The sequence below is a fragment of the Polypterus senegalus genome, chromosome 8, assembly GCF_016835505.1.
Source record: "Polypterus senegalus isolate Bchr_013 chromosome 8, ASM1683550v1, whole genome shotgun sequence".
Classification (NCBI taxonomy): domain Eukaryota; kingdom Metazoa; phylum Chordata; class Cladistia; order Polypteriformes; family Polypteridae; genus Polypterus; species Polypterus senegalus.
Window position 1 is genome coordinate 189,673,458 of NC_053161.1, and position 15,726 is coordinate 189,689,183.

The 15,726-nt window shown below is 40.4% G+C and overlaps 1 protein-coding gene across 1 annotated transcript in view; it reads left to right on the forward strand.

The window, feature by feature from the left end:
• The window catches only part of LOC120534539, a gene marked incomplete at its 3' end in the record, with an annotated part of 28,112 nt that extends 12,392 nt beyond the window's left edge, over positions 1-15,720 (forward strand). Inside the window, exons 2-11 of the mRNA XM_039762137.1 lie at positions 10,255-10,768; positions 11,135-11,206; positions 11,302-11,605; positions 11,742-11,819; positions 11,920-12,012; positions 12,126-12,194; positions 12,517-12,600; positions 12,715-13,795; positions 13,977-15,121; positions 15,210-15,720. Coding sequence (XP_039618071.1) covers positions 11,590-11,605; positions 11,742-11,819; positions 11,920-12,012; positions 12,126-12,194; positions 12,517-12,600; positions 12,715-13,795; positions 13,977-15,121; positions 15,210-15,720 — 3,077 coding nt within the window. The remainder of the gene's footprint in view (positions 1-10,254; positions 10,769-11,134; positions 11,207-11,301; positions 11,606-11,741; positions 11,820-11,919; positions 12,013-12,125; positions 12,195-12,516; positions 12,601-12,714; positions 13,796-13,976; positions 15,122-15,209) is intronic.
• Between the last annotated feature and the right edge of the window lie 6 nt (positions 15,721-15,726).

Sequence of the window (15,726 nt, forward strand, 5' to 3'; positions counted from 1 at the left end):
TCCCTCTTTATTCGACTGGAGTTAAATTTTTCAGGCGACACATCTTCCATGACGTTATAAAATTCAAAAGTTGCCATCTTTTCCAGTAACAAGTCCACTTACAGACGGAGTTAGACAACAACACAAAAATGACTCACAAGTACAAGTCAAACCTGACGAGTGACGTGTGTCGTAAAACATTCGACATGCGCAGAACAAATCGGGCAGCGTCTTGAAATTAATTTTAATTAAGCAGAGAGCGCGTGCGCGAGACAAATCGGATGGGGACTCCTGTCGCAAAGTAAAAAAACGCAGATCGGACAGTCTCGTAATAGTAAAGCTCTGCGCATGCGTGCGCAAATCGGGTAGGCACCGCAGATCGGGTAGCGACCGTGCCCATTCGAACAAGCTTTTGCAGAGTATGTTCAATGACAAGGGGTTGGCCCGCCCTTTCCGAGTTTTGGTGAGAAGCATCCACTTGCAGAGCCACAAGCACCATACGTCATCGCAGTTGTAGACCCGCCGTAACAGACCCGGAAGTGATGTCACCTTCGTTTCAGGACTGACTTCATAAAATTGCTTTTGGAAGGTTTCGGCAGGTCTCGGCAAAGCCCTCGGTTGAAGGACCCGTTCAGAAATTAAGCGATAAAAATGAGAGGGAAAAAAAGTACCTCAAACCAAATACGCATCATTGTGAAGTTCAGAGGGTTTCTGTCATCACCTCGTGTCATACATCAAGCTAAACAATACTGGTCGTTTCTGTGAAATATTAATGTTAAAATGTATGTTGTGTTCGGGTCTGTGGGAACCATTTAACATGTAGACAAAATTAAAATCGTCAAGATCTGTGTTAATTGAAAACAGTTTTTCGTTTACATTCATGAAACGAAATATGCAATATAACTATGTTTGCACCACGTTAGAGTTTAGTAAAATGTTTATAATAAAAGTGATTACGTTTTTTAAAATGTACTATGCATGTGTGCAAAATTGTTCTAAACCAATTTAGAATTAACATTTAAGCCAATCTAATGTTTTTAAATATGTATGTGAAGGAAACGACAATACATATTCTACACTGAATTATGCTATATATTAATTGCATTATATAGAACTTCCCTAGTTTTTGTCGCTTATTATTGTAAACGATGGGCCATCAAAAGAAAAAAAAAATAAAAATACTAATAAGAACACTATTTATGTAGCACCCTTCCTATGTCCAAAATTCAGAAAGAACAGGACCTATATAACATTGGCTACAAATAATATCTCACTAAATAAAGGTAAATACAGAATATGCAAAACATTCAAATAGAAGAATAAAAGACTAATTCAGACAAAAATACAACATAAAAATCTTGGAGAAACAGCATAAATTGTGATAAAAATGCAAACCCTGAGTACCTGGACAGATAGAGGGGGTAAACTGAAGGAAGCGGACAAATGTCAGGTCTGTTTAATGTCCTCCTAAACAAATGAGTTAAAACAAATGAAGTGAGTCAGCTGATGTCATTAATTTTGGGAGGTCATTCCATAGTCAGGGTGCTATATACTGCTGAAGGCCCTGCTGTCACCCACAGAGTGCAGGTTAGTGAGGGGCACAGAATGAGAGGACCTTAGTGGGCAGGTCATGAACAGAATTTGATATCCTAAGACACAGGGAGCAGTGAAGGTGCAGCAGGATGGTTGTGATGTGCTCGCTGTAGTTGGTTCATGCAGTTGAGTTTTGAATCAGCTGGAGCTGTGATAGAAGATTATATTATTATAAAATTAAGATAACTTAATTATTATATTATAAATTAAGGCATGAGGGTTGCCCTGGACATAAGCTATACAGTGTCTTGACAGTGGGTCCAAAGATTTCATCCCGATATCCAACGGCAGTTAATGTGCCGTTGTCTAGCCTGTAGAGGTCTGTGTCCCCCTCCATGGATATGCCTCCCCAGTCTGACCATCCCTTACCCACCACCAAACCGGTCATGCTGAACGATGTTACAGGCAGCATAACATTCTCCACAGCTTCTAAAGACCCTTTCACATCTGTCACATGTGCTCAGGGTGAACCTGCTCTCATCTGTGAAAGGCACAGGGCACTTGCCAGTGGTGGGCCTGCCAATCCTGGCATTCTATGGCAAATGCCAGTTGAGCTCCACTGTGCCCACTAGAGGATGTCGGGCCCTCAAGCCACCCTCATGAAGTCTGTTTCTGATTGTTTTCTCAGAGACATTCACACCAGTGGCCGGCCTGCCTGCTGGAGGTCATTTTGTATGCTCTGCCAGTGCTCCTTCTGTTCCATTGGTCCTACTGATGGGTTAAGGACCTTCTACTGCCCTGTCCAGCTCTCCTCGAGTAACTGCCTGCCTGTCTTCTAGAATTTCCTCAGTGCCCTTGAGACTGTGCTGGGAGATGCAGCAAACTTTCTGGCATGGCACATACTGATGTGTGTTTGCCATCCTGGAGAAGTTGGACTACCTGTGCCAGCTCTGTAGGGTCCAGGCATGGCCTTATGCTACCAGTAGTGACACTGACCATAGCCAAATGCAAAATGAGTGACAAAACAAATGAAGATGGAAAAATGTCAGTGGCCTCCCTCCACCTGTTAAACCATTCATTCCTGTTTTGGGGGTCATCTCATTGTTACCCGCCCCAGCAGTGCACCAAAGCAGCTGAAACTGATAACCAAGCCCCTTGGCTACTTAACTGACCACCAGATCAATAGCTCATAAGTGTCATTGACTTGATGCTATACTCGGATTAAAAATGGTTCCTTTAATTTTTTTGAGCAGTATATTTTAATGTAATATTTATGGTTTTCTAAGTCAATGCACAAATTGCTGAAATACACTCAATGATAGTTTTGGTAGCCCCACACTTCTGTCCTTCACAAATGCAGTAGTTTACAAACATCATATTTTATTTTCTCTTTGAGAAGCATGAAATATAATTGTATTGAATCTCAACTTATGATTATATTTTTGCTACGTATGTACTATTGAGGGACTTTTTTTTTTTTTTTAAAATCAGATAGTCAATTTATTTTAACAAGCAATGTAAATAACCTGTTTATTATTTACCCTCAGATCACATTCTATTTGTTTATCAAGCAGAACTGAATATTTTCATTTTCTACACAATACCGTAATAACTGTACAGTTCATCCAGTGAGAAACACAAGCACACTTACTATGCATACACACTACGGGTGCCGTCATTGGTTCCCCTGTAGATTGGACTGTGGAATCGACACAATGGTTGTACATGCTGGGGTCTTTGGCACATGTCGTCCCAGTAGCATGCGATGTGTCACCAATGGTTTACCCTGCTCCTCTCCTTCTCCCTGTTCCAGTCTCAGTTCAAGGCTGTCGAGATTATAAAAGTATTTTTTTCTGATATGTTCAGTATGTTAAAAAAATTGCCTGTGGCCAGCATCCAGCGTAACGTTTTGTCTAAATTCTCCACTAATCTTTTTGTAGCATTATAGTCCATCATCTTTTCTGGCTATGGAATCTCCTATCTCTGTGCAGATCACATTGTGCACCAACGATATTTCATTTGTTTAGACAAACTTCCATGTCTTCACTGGCCTATTCTGCATGGCCAGCAGTTGAGATGGCAGTACTGGCTTATTTTCCATCCATCCATCCATCTTCCGCTTATCCGAGGTCGGGTCGCGGGGCAGCAGCTTAAGCAGAGAGGCCCAGACTTCCCTCTCCCCGGCCACTTCTTCCAGCTCTTCCGGGAGAATCCCAAGGCGTTCCCAGGCCACCCAGGAGACATAGTCCCTCCAGCGTGTCCTGGGTCTTCCCCGGGGCCTCCTCCCGGTTGGACGTGCCCGGAACACCTCACCAGGGAGGCGTCCAGGAGGCATCCTGATCAGATGCCCAAACCACCTCATCTGACTCCTCTCAATGAGGAGGAGGAGCAGCGGCTCTACTCTGAGCCCCTCCCGGATGACTGAGCTTCTCGCCCTATCTTTAAGGGAAAGCCCAGACACCCTGCGGAGGAAACTCATTTTGGCCGCTTGTATTCGCGATCTCGTTCTTTTGGTCACTACCCATAGCTCATGACCATAGGTGAGGGTAGGAGCGTAGATCGACTGGTAAACTGAGAGTTTTGCCTTACGGCTAAGCTCCTTTTTCACCACGACAGACCGATGAAGAGCCCGCATCACTGCAGATGCTGCACCGATCCGCATGTTGATCTCATACTCTATTTCACTCTTATTTTTCCTTATTGTACTAAGCATTGTTACCTTCCTCTTGAAGAGCTGCTGTCCCAGTTTGTGTAAAAGTAAGTCATTGCATTTGGCGTTGTGGCCATGCAGCTTATGTCATGCCCAGGGTAAGCCTCATGCCTTAATTTCTCACAGGAGTTCCTCCTTCTGACTTCCCCTTGTTAATGAAATGACATACTCTGCTCTTCTGTATCTCTGTGCTTCCCCTTGAACAGGTTGTTCGTAAGTCTGGACTGGCTTATCATTTTTATGCAGATGATGCTTTGATCTATTTCGGTGTTAAAAGTGACACTTCATCACAGCTTTCTCAGCTCACAACTTACCTCAGTGAAATTAAAATTAAAACTTGAACAGACCAAAACTCTTTAAAATTAAATTGCAACATAACTGAACTCCTGCAAAGTGGCACTAAAGTTCAACTTAAGAAAACAAACTCCTCTTCAACCATTCATGGTAGTGACCTCATCAGACCTTCTTTTAATGCAAAGAATCTTGGTGTCAATTTGATTCCTCCTTTTCTTATTTCACCCATGTAAGCCACATTAAGAAACTTTCTTTCTTCCACCTGTCTCACATTCCTTGTGTTTGCTCATTCCTGTCCTTTTCGAATGTTGAGAAACTTGTCCCTGCTTTTATCACATCCCACATTGATTATTGTAAGTCACTACTGGCAGGTGCCACTTCTAACCTTATATCACAGCTCCAGCTGATATAAAGCTCAACTGCAACAGTAAGGGCAAGAACTGGCAACAGTGAGCACATCACAGCCATCCTGCTGCACCTTCACTCCTCCTTGTGTCTTACAGGATTGAATATCAAATTCTGTTATTGACCTGCCCACTCATCCTCTCTATGTGCCCCACACTAACCTGCACTCTGTGGGTGACAGCAGGGCCTTCATCTGTATATAGCGCCCTGACTGTGGACTGACATCCCTAAATTAATGAGATCAGCCGACTCCATTCATTTGTTTTTAACTAATTTGTTTAGGAAGACATTAAACAGACCATTCTGCCCCTTCTTTCAGTTTACCCCCTTTATCTGTCCAGGTACTCAGGGTTTGCATTTTTATCACAATTTGTTATTTGTTCAAGATTTGTTTGTTGTATTATATGTTATATTTTAATCTGGATTGTTGTCTTTTATTCTATTGGAATGTTTTGTATATCCTGTATTTATATATATTTAGTGAATATATTATTTGTAGCCAGTGTAGGTCCTGTTGTTCTTTCTGAATTTTGGGCATAGGAAGGGTGCTACATAAATTGTGTTCTTCTTAGTATTTTTTTTTCTTTTGATTGCCCATCATTTATAATAATAAGTGACAAAAACTAGAGCAGTTCTATATAAGGCAATTAATATATAGCATAATTCAGTGTAGAATATGTATTGCCGTTTTCTTCACATGCATACAGTATTTAAAAATATTAGATGTTAATTAAATGAATTAAATGTTAATTCTAAATTGGTTTAGAACAATATTGTACACATGCATAGTACATTTTAAAAAACGTAATCATTTTTATTATTTACGTTTTACTAAACTCTAACGTGGTGTAAACATTATAATTTATATTGTATACTTCATTTTATGAATGTAAACTAAAAAACTATTTTCAATTAACACAGATCTTGATGATTTTAATTTTGTCGACATGTTAGATCAGGGGTTCTCAACGTCACTGCAGGTTTTTGTTCCAACCAGCTTCTTGTTTTTAATTGAACTCATGGGCTAATTAAGTGAACTGATTTTTCCCAAGTTCTGTGTTTAAGGAACAATATAGAAATTAGACAACTTAAGTTTATTAAAAAAAAACAAAACAAAAAAAAAAATTAAAATGTGCCAAGCAGTTATATAGGAATAATGTATTTTTTTTCTTTTTAACAGTATTTTCATCTTGATTTTCATTCTACTTTTCTAGGTGTTCTAATTGTTTAATTAAACCATTATTTACTAATTAATGGGTCTAACTCTAAAGTAGTTGCAGCCTTTGAGTATTCAGTGTTTGCCTGGGTATCTGATCTGCTCGTTTTAAATTGTCATTAATAAGATACAATGAAGGGGGAAAAACTGCACAGAGAAAGGGCAAAGTATAATGAAATCAACAAAAGAGAGTTAAGAATTTAAATCTAGAGCAAAAACAAATATTTATAAATGTCTTATAAATATAAAAATCATGCTGCTATGCTTTTCTGAATGTCGAATAAAAGAAAAAAATAAACAGCTAATTAAATGAGATCAGTGCTATCAGGTGTTGTCACTGATTAGGAATCTGGTTGGAACAAAAACCTGCAGCCACAGGGGGTCCCCAGGACCGACGTTGAGAACCCCTGTGTTAGATGGTTCCCACAGTCCCGAACATAACGTAAATGTTAATATTTCACAGAAACGATCCGTATTGTTTAGTTTGATGTATGACACGAGGTGATGACAGAAACCTTCTGAACTTCACAATGATGCGTATTTGGTTTGAGGTACTTTTTTTTCCTTCTCATTTTTATCGCTTAATTTCTGAACGGGTCTTTGACCCGACGTTACTTTCTGGGCTTTGCCGAGACCTGCCGAAACCTTCCAAAAGTAATTTTACGAAACAAAGGTGAGGCCACTTCCGGGTCTACAACTGCGGTGACGTATGGTGCTGTGGCTCTGCAAGTGGATAATATTGGAGAGTTTTGGTAGCCAACATGAGCCATGATTCGCCAATTCTTGAAAGCCGATACGGGCCACGATTGGCCCGAGCTTTCAATTCTTGGTAGAATCTTGGTAGCAGAAAGCGATCTGATTGGTTTTCGCTACTAAGAATTACCTCGACTCATGTCTGCTCGGGGGCGCCACTTCCGTTTCGGCGGTTGCTGTTCTTAGCTTTTCGCCGCTCTGCCTGCCTGCGTAGACGTGCTGAGGCGTTTTTTTCTTTTTTTTTTCCATAAGTAAATCGTTAAGTTTAAATGTCGATCAAGGTTATCTATATTTATTAATTCATGATCTCATTGATTATAGCTAATACTGTTATCAGGTGGTCGCTATTTTTGCCCGATGTATAAAATCTATCTAGCGCCTTTCACATCTATCTCCACTTTCTCTGCCCGCTTGCCTGCGTGTAGCGTGTGTCAATTGATATAGGATTAATTTCTTTTCGACATAATTCACTGATTTGAGAAATGTATGCGATACTGTTGCCTGTCTGTCTGTCTGTCTATCTTATTTATGGAAAGAACAAAGTTTTGATAGTTCTGTTAATGTCAGTGTTTGGAGAATAAAAAGACGTCTTGATCAATCTCCGTGAAGCACGTATTCTGTTAAATAGTTTGTCATTATCATTTAGTTAGCTATTTCACAAAAGTCAGTCCCCGGTAAGCTTTTTTTATATAATTCTTTATCTAGTTTTCTTGGTTAAAAATGCTCACAGCCATGTATAGTTAGTTAGTGAGCTATATACATTTATAATAAACTTATAAATAGTATGTATATTTGCAATATCTATACAAATGAGTGTGTCTGTATGTGTATATTCATTTGAATCATCATTTGTATAGTACCTACTGGATGGTTTTCATTTTTACATGAGAGGGAAAATTTCTGTCTTTCCTTTATACCTCAGTATTTAAGTAACAGTCCAGTTAATTCCACAGAAGTTTAATAGACCACAGTGTGGCATCTTCAGTATCACTTGTCTTCAATGCTTAACACTAGAATTACCCGAGCCTACGAAAAAACTTGTAAATCCGTCCCACCTTAAATCGCTTCTTAAAACCGTTCTCACCTCTCCGCTAGCGTCTTTTGTCATCTAAATGTGCTGAAAAGCTGCAAGTATCTGGCTATTCCATCCCCTCACCGACTTAAAACGTGCACAAACTTCTCCCAGCTCATGCCTTGATTGATTTTCTGGGAGTGAAGTGGAGTTTTAGAGTGGAAATAATAGATTGTCGTTTGAAACACACGCATTTCATGTCTGTTCCGTTTCTACAGTAATCTGTGTAAACACATTGTTAAAACAGAAACGTTTTTTTATATTGTAGTAGTACATGACAAAATGTAGGCATAAACTATATAATGTATGAAGCCTGAAGTCCAAATATCAAACAAATATTTTCACAGAAGGTACAAATCTAACACAACAATTGCGCTTTTATTCAAAAATATAACTGCAGAAACAAAAAGCCGCCTTAACATGCGACATTGACACTTGTTTATTGTGACTGCCTCTGTGGCACAATAGAATCACTGCCGACTGGGAATCAAAAGGTTACGAGTTCGATCCTGCACCACTCTGTTTTGAGAAGTAAACTGCTCTTAGTCTTACTATTCTAGAATAAAAACATACATTTGATTTCAGTCTGTAACAGCCAGTGTAATTTATGATACTTGTAAAGGTTAGCTTTGTTTTTTTTTATTTTTTTTTAGTCCGTTTTATTATCTCGGCCGTGTTCACGAGCCCATACACACCCCACCCCCGCATCTGATACTGCTGTTTTCACATAGACGTGCTGTAACAGAGGTAAACTCAGCTCCCTTCTACATCGGAGCAAGAATGCACATACCATTGCTTGCATACTAAAGTGTCAGCAGGTACTTTCTGTGGCATTACACACATTTTTGAGCATGCCCTCTGCACACTACTTGTGACTTTAGGCTTTAGGAAGTAAGTAAATAAATAAAGGTAAATCGTGTCATAAAATGATTTCTTTAAAACGTCACATATATATTTGTCTCTTTCTTTTTTTAAAATGTGCGTTGATCACCGCCAGCATGTTGTAGCACACCGCATCTGGCCCACCTGCATGTTCTTGCGTGCACTGAATAAAAGACAAATATACAGTCTGACTGAGATAATCAGACTGACAAAAAGAAAACATTTAGAAATGCCAAACATTTACAGCTGATCAGATGCTGTTCATTTTCAAATAATATTGCATTTGTGCGATGATGTTTTCACATATATTGTCTTTCTTTCAGGTTTGTAATAGAAACCACAACATAGAGAGAAATGCAATATTATTTATTTACTTCCTAAAGCCTAAAGTCACAAGTAGTGTACAGAGGGCATGCTCAAAAATGTGTGTAATGCCATGAAAAGTGCCTGCGGACACTTTAGTATGCAAGCAATGGTATGTGCATTCTTGCTCCGATGTAGAAGGGAACTGAGTTTACCTCTGTTACAGCGTGTCTATGTAAAAACAGCAGTGTCAGATGCGGGGGTGGGGTGTGTTTTGGGTTCGTGAATGCGGCCGAGATAATAAAATTGACTAAAAAAAAAAAAAACCAAAGCTAACCTTTACAAGTATCATAAATTACACCGGCTGTTACAGACTGAAATCAAATGTATGTTTTTATTCTAGAATAGTAAGACTAAGAGCAGTTTACTTCTGAAAACAGAGTGGTGCAGGATTGAACTCGCGACCTTTTGATTCCCAGTCGGCAGTGATTCTATTGTGCCACAGAGGCAGTCACAATAAACAAGTGTCAATGTCGCATGTTAAGGCGGCTTTTTTTTTCTGCAGTTATATTTTTGAATAAAAGCGCAATTATTGTGTTAGATTTGTACTTTCTGTGAAAGTATTTGTTTGATATTTGGACTTCAGGCTTCATACATTATATAGTTTATGCCTACATTTTGTCATCTACTACTAGAATATAAAAAACATTTCTATTTTAACAATGTGTTTACACAGATTACTGTAGAAACAGAACAGACATGAAATGCGTGTGTTACAAACAACAATCTATTATTTCCACTCTAAAACTCCACTTCACTACCAGAAAATCAATCAAGGCATGAGCTCAGAGAAGTTTGTGCACGTTCTAAGTCGGTGGGGGGATGGAATAGGCGACTACTTGCAGCTTTTCTTTAACCAGCACATTTAGATTAACAAAAGACGCTGGTGGAGAAGTGAGAACGGTTTTAACAAACGATTTAAGGTGGGACGGATTTACCAGAGCCTATGAAAAAACTCGTAATTCTAGTGTTAAGCTTTAGAAACTCTAGGAATCTCAGGACATTTATATTTACTGTACTAGACTTTCTTGTGCTTTCTCCCCTTAGGTCAAAATGCAGAGGAGGCCAACAGTATTTGTTCCTGGGCTTGTGAAAGTAACTTTTTGTAAAGGACCATTAGGCTTTTTGCACCAAGACCCATCTAATGAAGCAAAAATACTAAATGACAACCCAAGGTTGAGGGACAAGTCTGCCCCACTGAAGCAAGAGACTGTCAGAAGAACTGCCATCAGGATTGTCTTGGAAAGGGGGGGTAATACCACTGACAAAGTGGAGGTACTTGGGGAGTATGTTCTCCAGTTTGGAAAGTATAAAGGCAAGTCTTTTAGGTGGCTTCTTGAAAATGATGTAGGATATGCAGTCTACATCATTCAAAATATTCAGAAGGAAAGAGACACGGGAGTCTTCTTTGAAGGTGGAAACAGCAAGGACAGTCTTCTGTCATTTGAGGAATATGCACTCTGCTTTCAGGAGATAAAGTCTCTTCTGGATTATGAAGCAGAGAGACCAACTCTTCCAGCATCTTCAGAAGATGAAAACCTTGTTGGTTTTGGTGTGAGAGGTAAGAGCACCTGGAAGCAAATCTGGGAGGGCAGGGCAGATGGTTATGCAGCTTTCATCATGGCACAAAAATGTGCAGAAGGCACAAAAATGCACTGTTTGCAACAGTACCTGTTGAGGAAAAGCCAGGCTGTGGTAATACCACCTTCAGCTACTCAGTTTACTGAATCTTTGCCATCCAATCCAAGTGAATTGCCTGGTGGGTATCCTAAATACTGCTAAAATCCTATGTTATTTCACATATAGCCTATGGACATTTAATTTCAAGTCTTTTTTTATTGTGTGTTTGACCATGACAATGTTTTCTGTAGGGCTATGTAAATACACATTTATTTGTTTATTTATTTAAGTGTGTTTATTCCCTTAGGAATGGATGATGATGAAGAATTGGAGAAGGCAATGCTGAACAAGCCACCTTCATTATTCCAGACCCAATATGGTAACCAATATGATACATATAGCACTACAAGTGTTAGATGTTTTCAATCTTTTTTTTGGTGTCCACTAACCACTTTCTACCATTTTGATTTTTAGCAGCTGAACCACAACTCCTGGGGCTACCAACATCAGTAGAAACAGGTTTTTCAACATAAATTCAGATCTGACGACCAAAAGATGAATTTATCCGTTCAAAAGTTTATTATTTTGGTCATGTTCTGACCATGTTCAACTAATAAAGTTCTTTTGTTCATGTTCCACTAACAATATCAAAAGAACAAAATCATTAATTTCAAATTATGAGGAAGGTAAGTGTTATTTTATTGTTTTGCATGTTCAAGTGTTGTGCTTTATCTGCTCAAGTAAGCTGTGGACATCCACAAGATGTGTTTCAATGCAGGTATAGCATGCTGGATTTTCTTATCGCATTTAATTGAGCAGACAATGCATGAGGCAGCTTACATCAACAATTTTCAAACATTTTTTTCAACTTTTAAAACTGACGTTTTCTTTTTTTTTTTTTGGTCTCCTCCCAGGTGATTCTACTCCATGTGTGACTGTGTCTAAACCACCTGATGAAGTACCTAGCTCTGTGCAATCAGTACTGTTAGATGGTAAACTTGATTCTGTTTTTTTTGGTAATTTTAACAAAAATAAAAGCCTACGTATTATTTTAAGCAAATCAAATGTGATTTTGATTTTGCATCTACACAGATCCAGTTGTAAAGCAACCAGTCCCCATTCCTCCAGAGCTGCTCTGTCTTGTTCAGGAGCCAGCTGCAACTCAACTTGAAGTGTTTTCAACATGTAGGTCACTAGCCCTCTATAATTTACATTGTTCTCATATTCTGCTTGTCTATTGTTATAATTTACTTGTTTCTTCCCAGTAATGTACTTCACTTGTTTTCTACTCTGTACAGCAAGGACAATACATTCTACAACTGCCACTATGTCTAGGGCTCCATTAAGGCACAAGTCCAAAACAACTGGTAAGTATGAACTCTAAATAAAACAGGCTTTAAAATGTTACCATTTTCTTTAGAATTCCATAGTCAATCTATAGGGTGGTCCAGATCCAATTATGCAATTTTCATTATGCTATAATTTATTAAGTTTATTACATAAAAATAAGTTTTTGTGAATTCTCTGTTGCTGACAGATGGCAGCACCTGCCCTGCATTCCAAAATGGCGGGGAGACGGTTGTCAGTCGAACAGCTGGTGCGATGTGTTCGCCTTTTTCATAATTGCATAATTTAGATCTGGACCACCCTGTACATGCACTTAAAACCTTCTGTTGAATTTCTTCTCAGTATCTTCAGTGTCCCAACAGCCTTCACCTCTTCTGCAAACAACAGGACAAGCTGCATCACAACAGGCGATACCCAGGGCTCAAAGTACGTTCACAAGGATTTTGTTCTTTTCTTCCTTTTATGTCTCCACTTACCAGTGTACACATAACACCACTTGACAATGAAAAAATATATATATATTTGTGTTTGGGATTATAGGTGCTTCTGACCCTCTACTGTATCCTGGGTACGTTCATGATATTAGCCAGTGGAACTGCTCCCAGCAACAGAAGGCCTGGATGAAAACAGATCTGGAATCAATGGGGCTGTTGCCCGGCTCCCTCCCTGTTCACCACCCAATGAAGATGGTGTCTTTGTGGCGTTTCCCACCTCAGCCTGAGTTGATAGACTGCACTTCTAAGCTCCCATCGCCCAAGTACTTTCAGCTTCACCCCTTCTTCATCTGGAAGCCTGAAAATGACAACTTAATGGGCAGGCTGAGAAACAACTATGTTCTGCCATGTCTTAAGGGTTGTTCACAACCACATATTGTATCAGCAGGTGTGGGTAGGCCTCGTGGGGTTGTTGGCATCAATGGACAATACTACCTGTTTGCATCAAGACTCTCTTGCAGGGCATGTAAAAAACGCTGGTATGCTGACAATCCACAGTGGTTAGAAAAACTTCCACAGAGATTCACTAACATTTTGCCTGCCATCGTAACATACAAGAAGGCCATCTGCAAAACTGTGATGGATGAACTAAGGAGAACGGGAAAGTCCCCTAATGATATGGCTAACCAGATAATGGAAATGATGCACCTTAAGTACGAGCGGGCTCACCTGGCCTACCTCCTTAGCTGTCAGAATATCATGGATGCTGAGAAAGGCCTGTATGGTCAGAGAACCATCAGCGAATTTCTCAGAGGGAACAACAAACCAGCTCCTTTTGGTGAATATGAGGACTCTGATGGTTGGTGTGGAGTATCAGTCTCTTCCTATTACCTAACAGACTGCCTTTTATATGAATACAAAAGGCAAGAGCCTGCCATAAAAAAGCTCCTCCAAGGCACCTTTGGCCAAGCCTTGCGCTCAGACCACAGCAGGAAAGTCGCCAAAAAGGTCTCATTCACATCCGGAATCATGTCCTCTTACACAGTGATGAACGAGAACTGGATGATCCTCTCCTGGATAATGCTACAGTCTGAGACAGATAAGTCTTTGGAGCCCATGTACCAGGGTTTGGCTAACCGGTACAGAATTGCTGTGGTTGACAAGGCTGACTTCCAGTGGGTGGACAGGTGAGGGGCAGTAGCCATTGTTTTCTATTTATCTACTGAATATGTCACTTTGAATGAAAGTACTTTGAATCAAGGAATGAGTCATGCAATATGCAGACCATAGAGTGTGGGTTTAAGAGTCACTGGATACAGTACATCTTTACTGCATAATTCACAGTTTTTCTCTTTTTGTGTTTTTCAGGGACTGCTGTTCAGCCTTCAGGGTTGCGGAATCTCTGCAAGTGGAGCATCTTGACTGGAATGCCTGGAAAACAACTGATTCTATTGTAGCCCAAGCCATACATGGCTATCTACTGAACAGATGTGCATCAAGAACAATGTACAACAGAAACATTACCATTAAACTGGATCTGTTCTACTGTATGCGACGAATTCTTCGAGAGTGTGTCTCTGAGCGTCATGCCCTTTACAGCTCTTTTTGCCAGTTCCTCTCTGCTGCATTTTCTGTTGTGGATCAGGAAGACCTGCAGCGACTCAAGGATGCCTACGTGTTCTGTGGAATTCATCCAGCAAATCCCACCAAGCAACATATCCGTGAGCATTGTAGGACAAAGATACCACAGCCAGATGAGCTGGTGAAGAGGGTTGAGGAAGTGTTTCAGCATTTTTACCTAGCAAAGGATCCAAATGACGTATACCTGTTCAAGCCATCCATGCTAAAGTCTTGGCGAATTCAGCGAGTGCATATCCTTCGGGGCTGCCTCAGTGATCCCGAGCTTCCAGATGGCATACTGTACAGGTATGGTGGGACTGTGCAGTTGAACCATGTTCAGGGTGAGGGGGCCAAAGTTCCTGTCTGGATCCCCATCAGAGGAACATCTCAGCAGGAGGGCTACCATTTCCACCAGTCCCACTGGGTCACTGGAACACAAGTATCCACCGAGTTATTCCAAGCTCAAGGAATGACAGGTGTTGCTCGGTGGAATTACCAGCGCTTGGTGGACCTGCAGCAGCCCGGTGTTCTCCTACCAGGTGTTTTTGACCCAACACTAATTTCAGAGCTGAATGCAGCCTCCAAACGAGTAACTGGGGAAGAAAAATATCCTGCCCTTCATCTTTCTGACAATGACACAGGAGAGAGATTTGGTCTCGAATATATAGAGCCAGGATATCGGCCTGTTGTTCTTGATTGGGAAAAACACAAGAAGAAAACGGAATCCTCTGTCCTCTCTGAGACAGCCAATGAGGGCAGCTCTACCACTGTCCAGGCACTTCCTTCACCACCAGCTTCCACCGGGCCATCTGTCCTGTTCCAGTTTCCTCCAGTTGCTGACATAAAAGCAGAAGTGTCACTATGCAGAGATGCTGATACTCTTTCTGAAACAAGTAAATTCATTACAATGACCGTAAGAGACTAACTATACCTATTTTATTTGCAAGTTTATGAAAATTAATGGTCTCTTCTTTTTTTCAGAACCACCCAGCACACCATCTCTGCCTTTGCTGTCATCACCAGCAAGTGCTCGCACTGGACCAGTGAAAACTGGTGGAAGGGTGTTTGTCCTTGACCACAGACGCTGGACATCCCAGATGAAGGAAGCCATTGACAACCTTATCAATAAGTATCATGGCCAGAAAGACCTGCTAAAACTAGTGGACCACGATTATGCTGCCATGGTGCAGAAGTCTTGTAGAGACCCAAACACTATGCTCCATCCAACAACAAGGGTCCATATTGACAGATACATGAAGTATCTGGCCAAAATGAAGAACGTTCGCTCTTCTTTGAACACGAGCCAGGAGAAATTAATAGAGACACAAAGATTGTGGCACAGTTTGACTGAGGGTAGTCATACTGCCCATGTGCCAGTTGTGACTATGTCCCCTGTCATTGTTCACCCCCCTTCACCTTCTCCTGCCGTTCCACTGTCACAGGATTCAATTGAGAGAATTGTGCATGAAATCCTAGAGAAACAACAACAACAGCACCA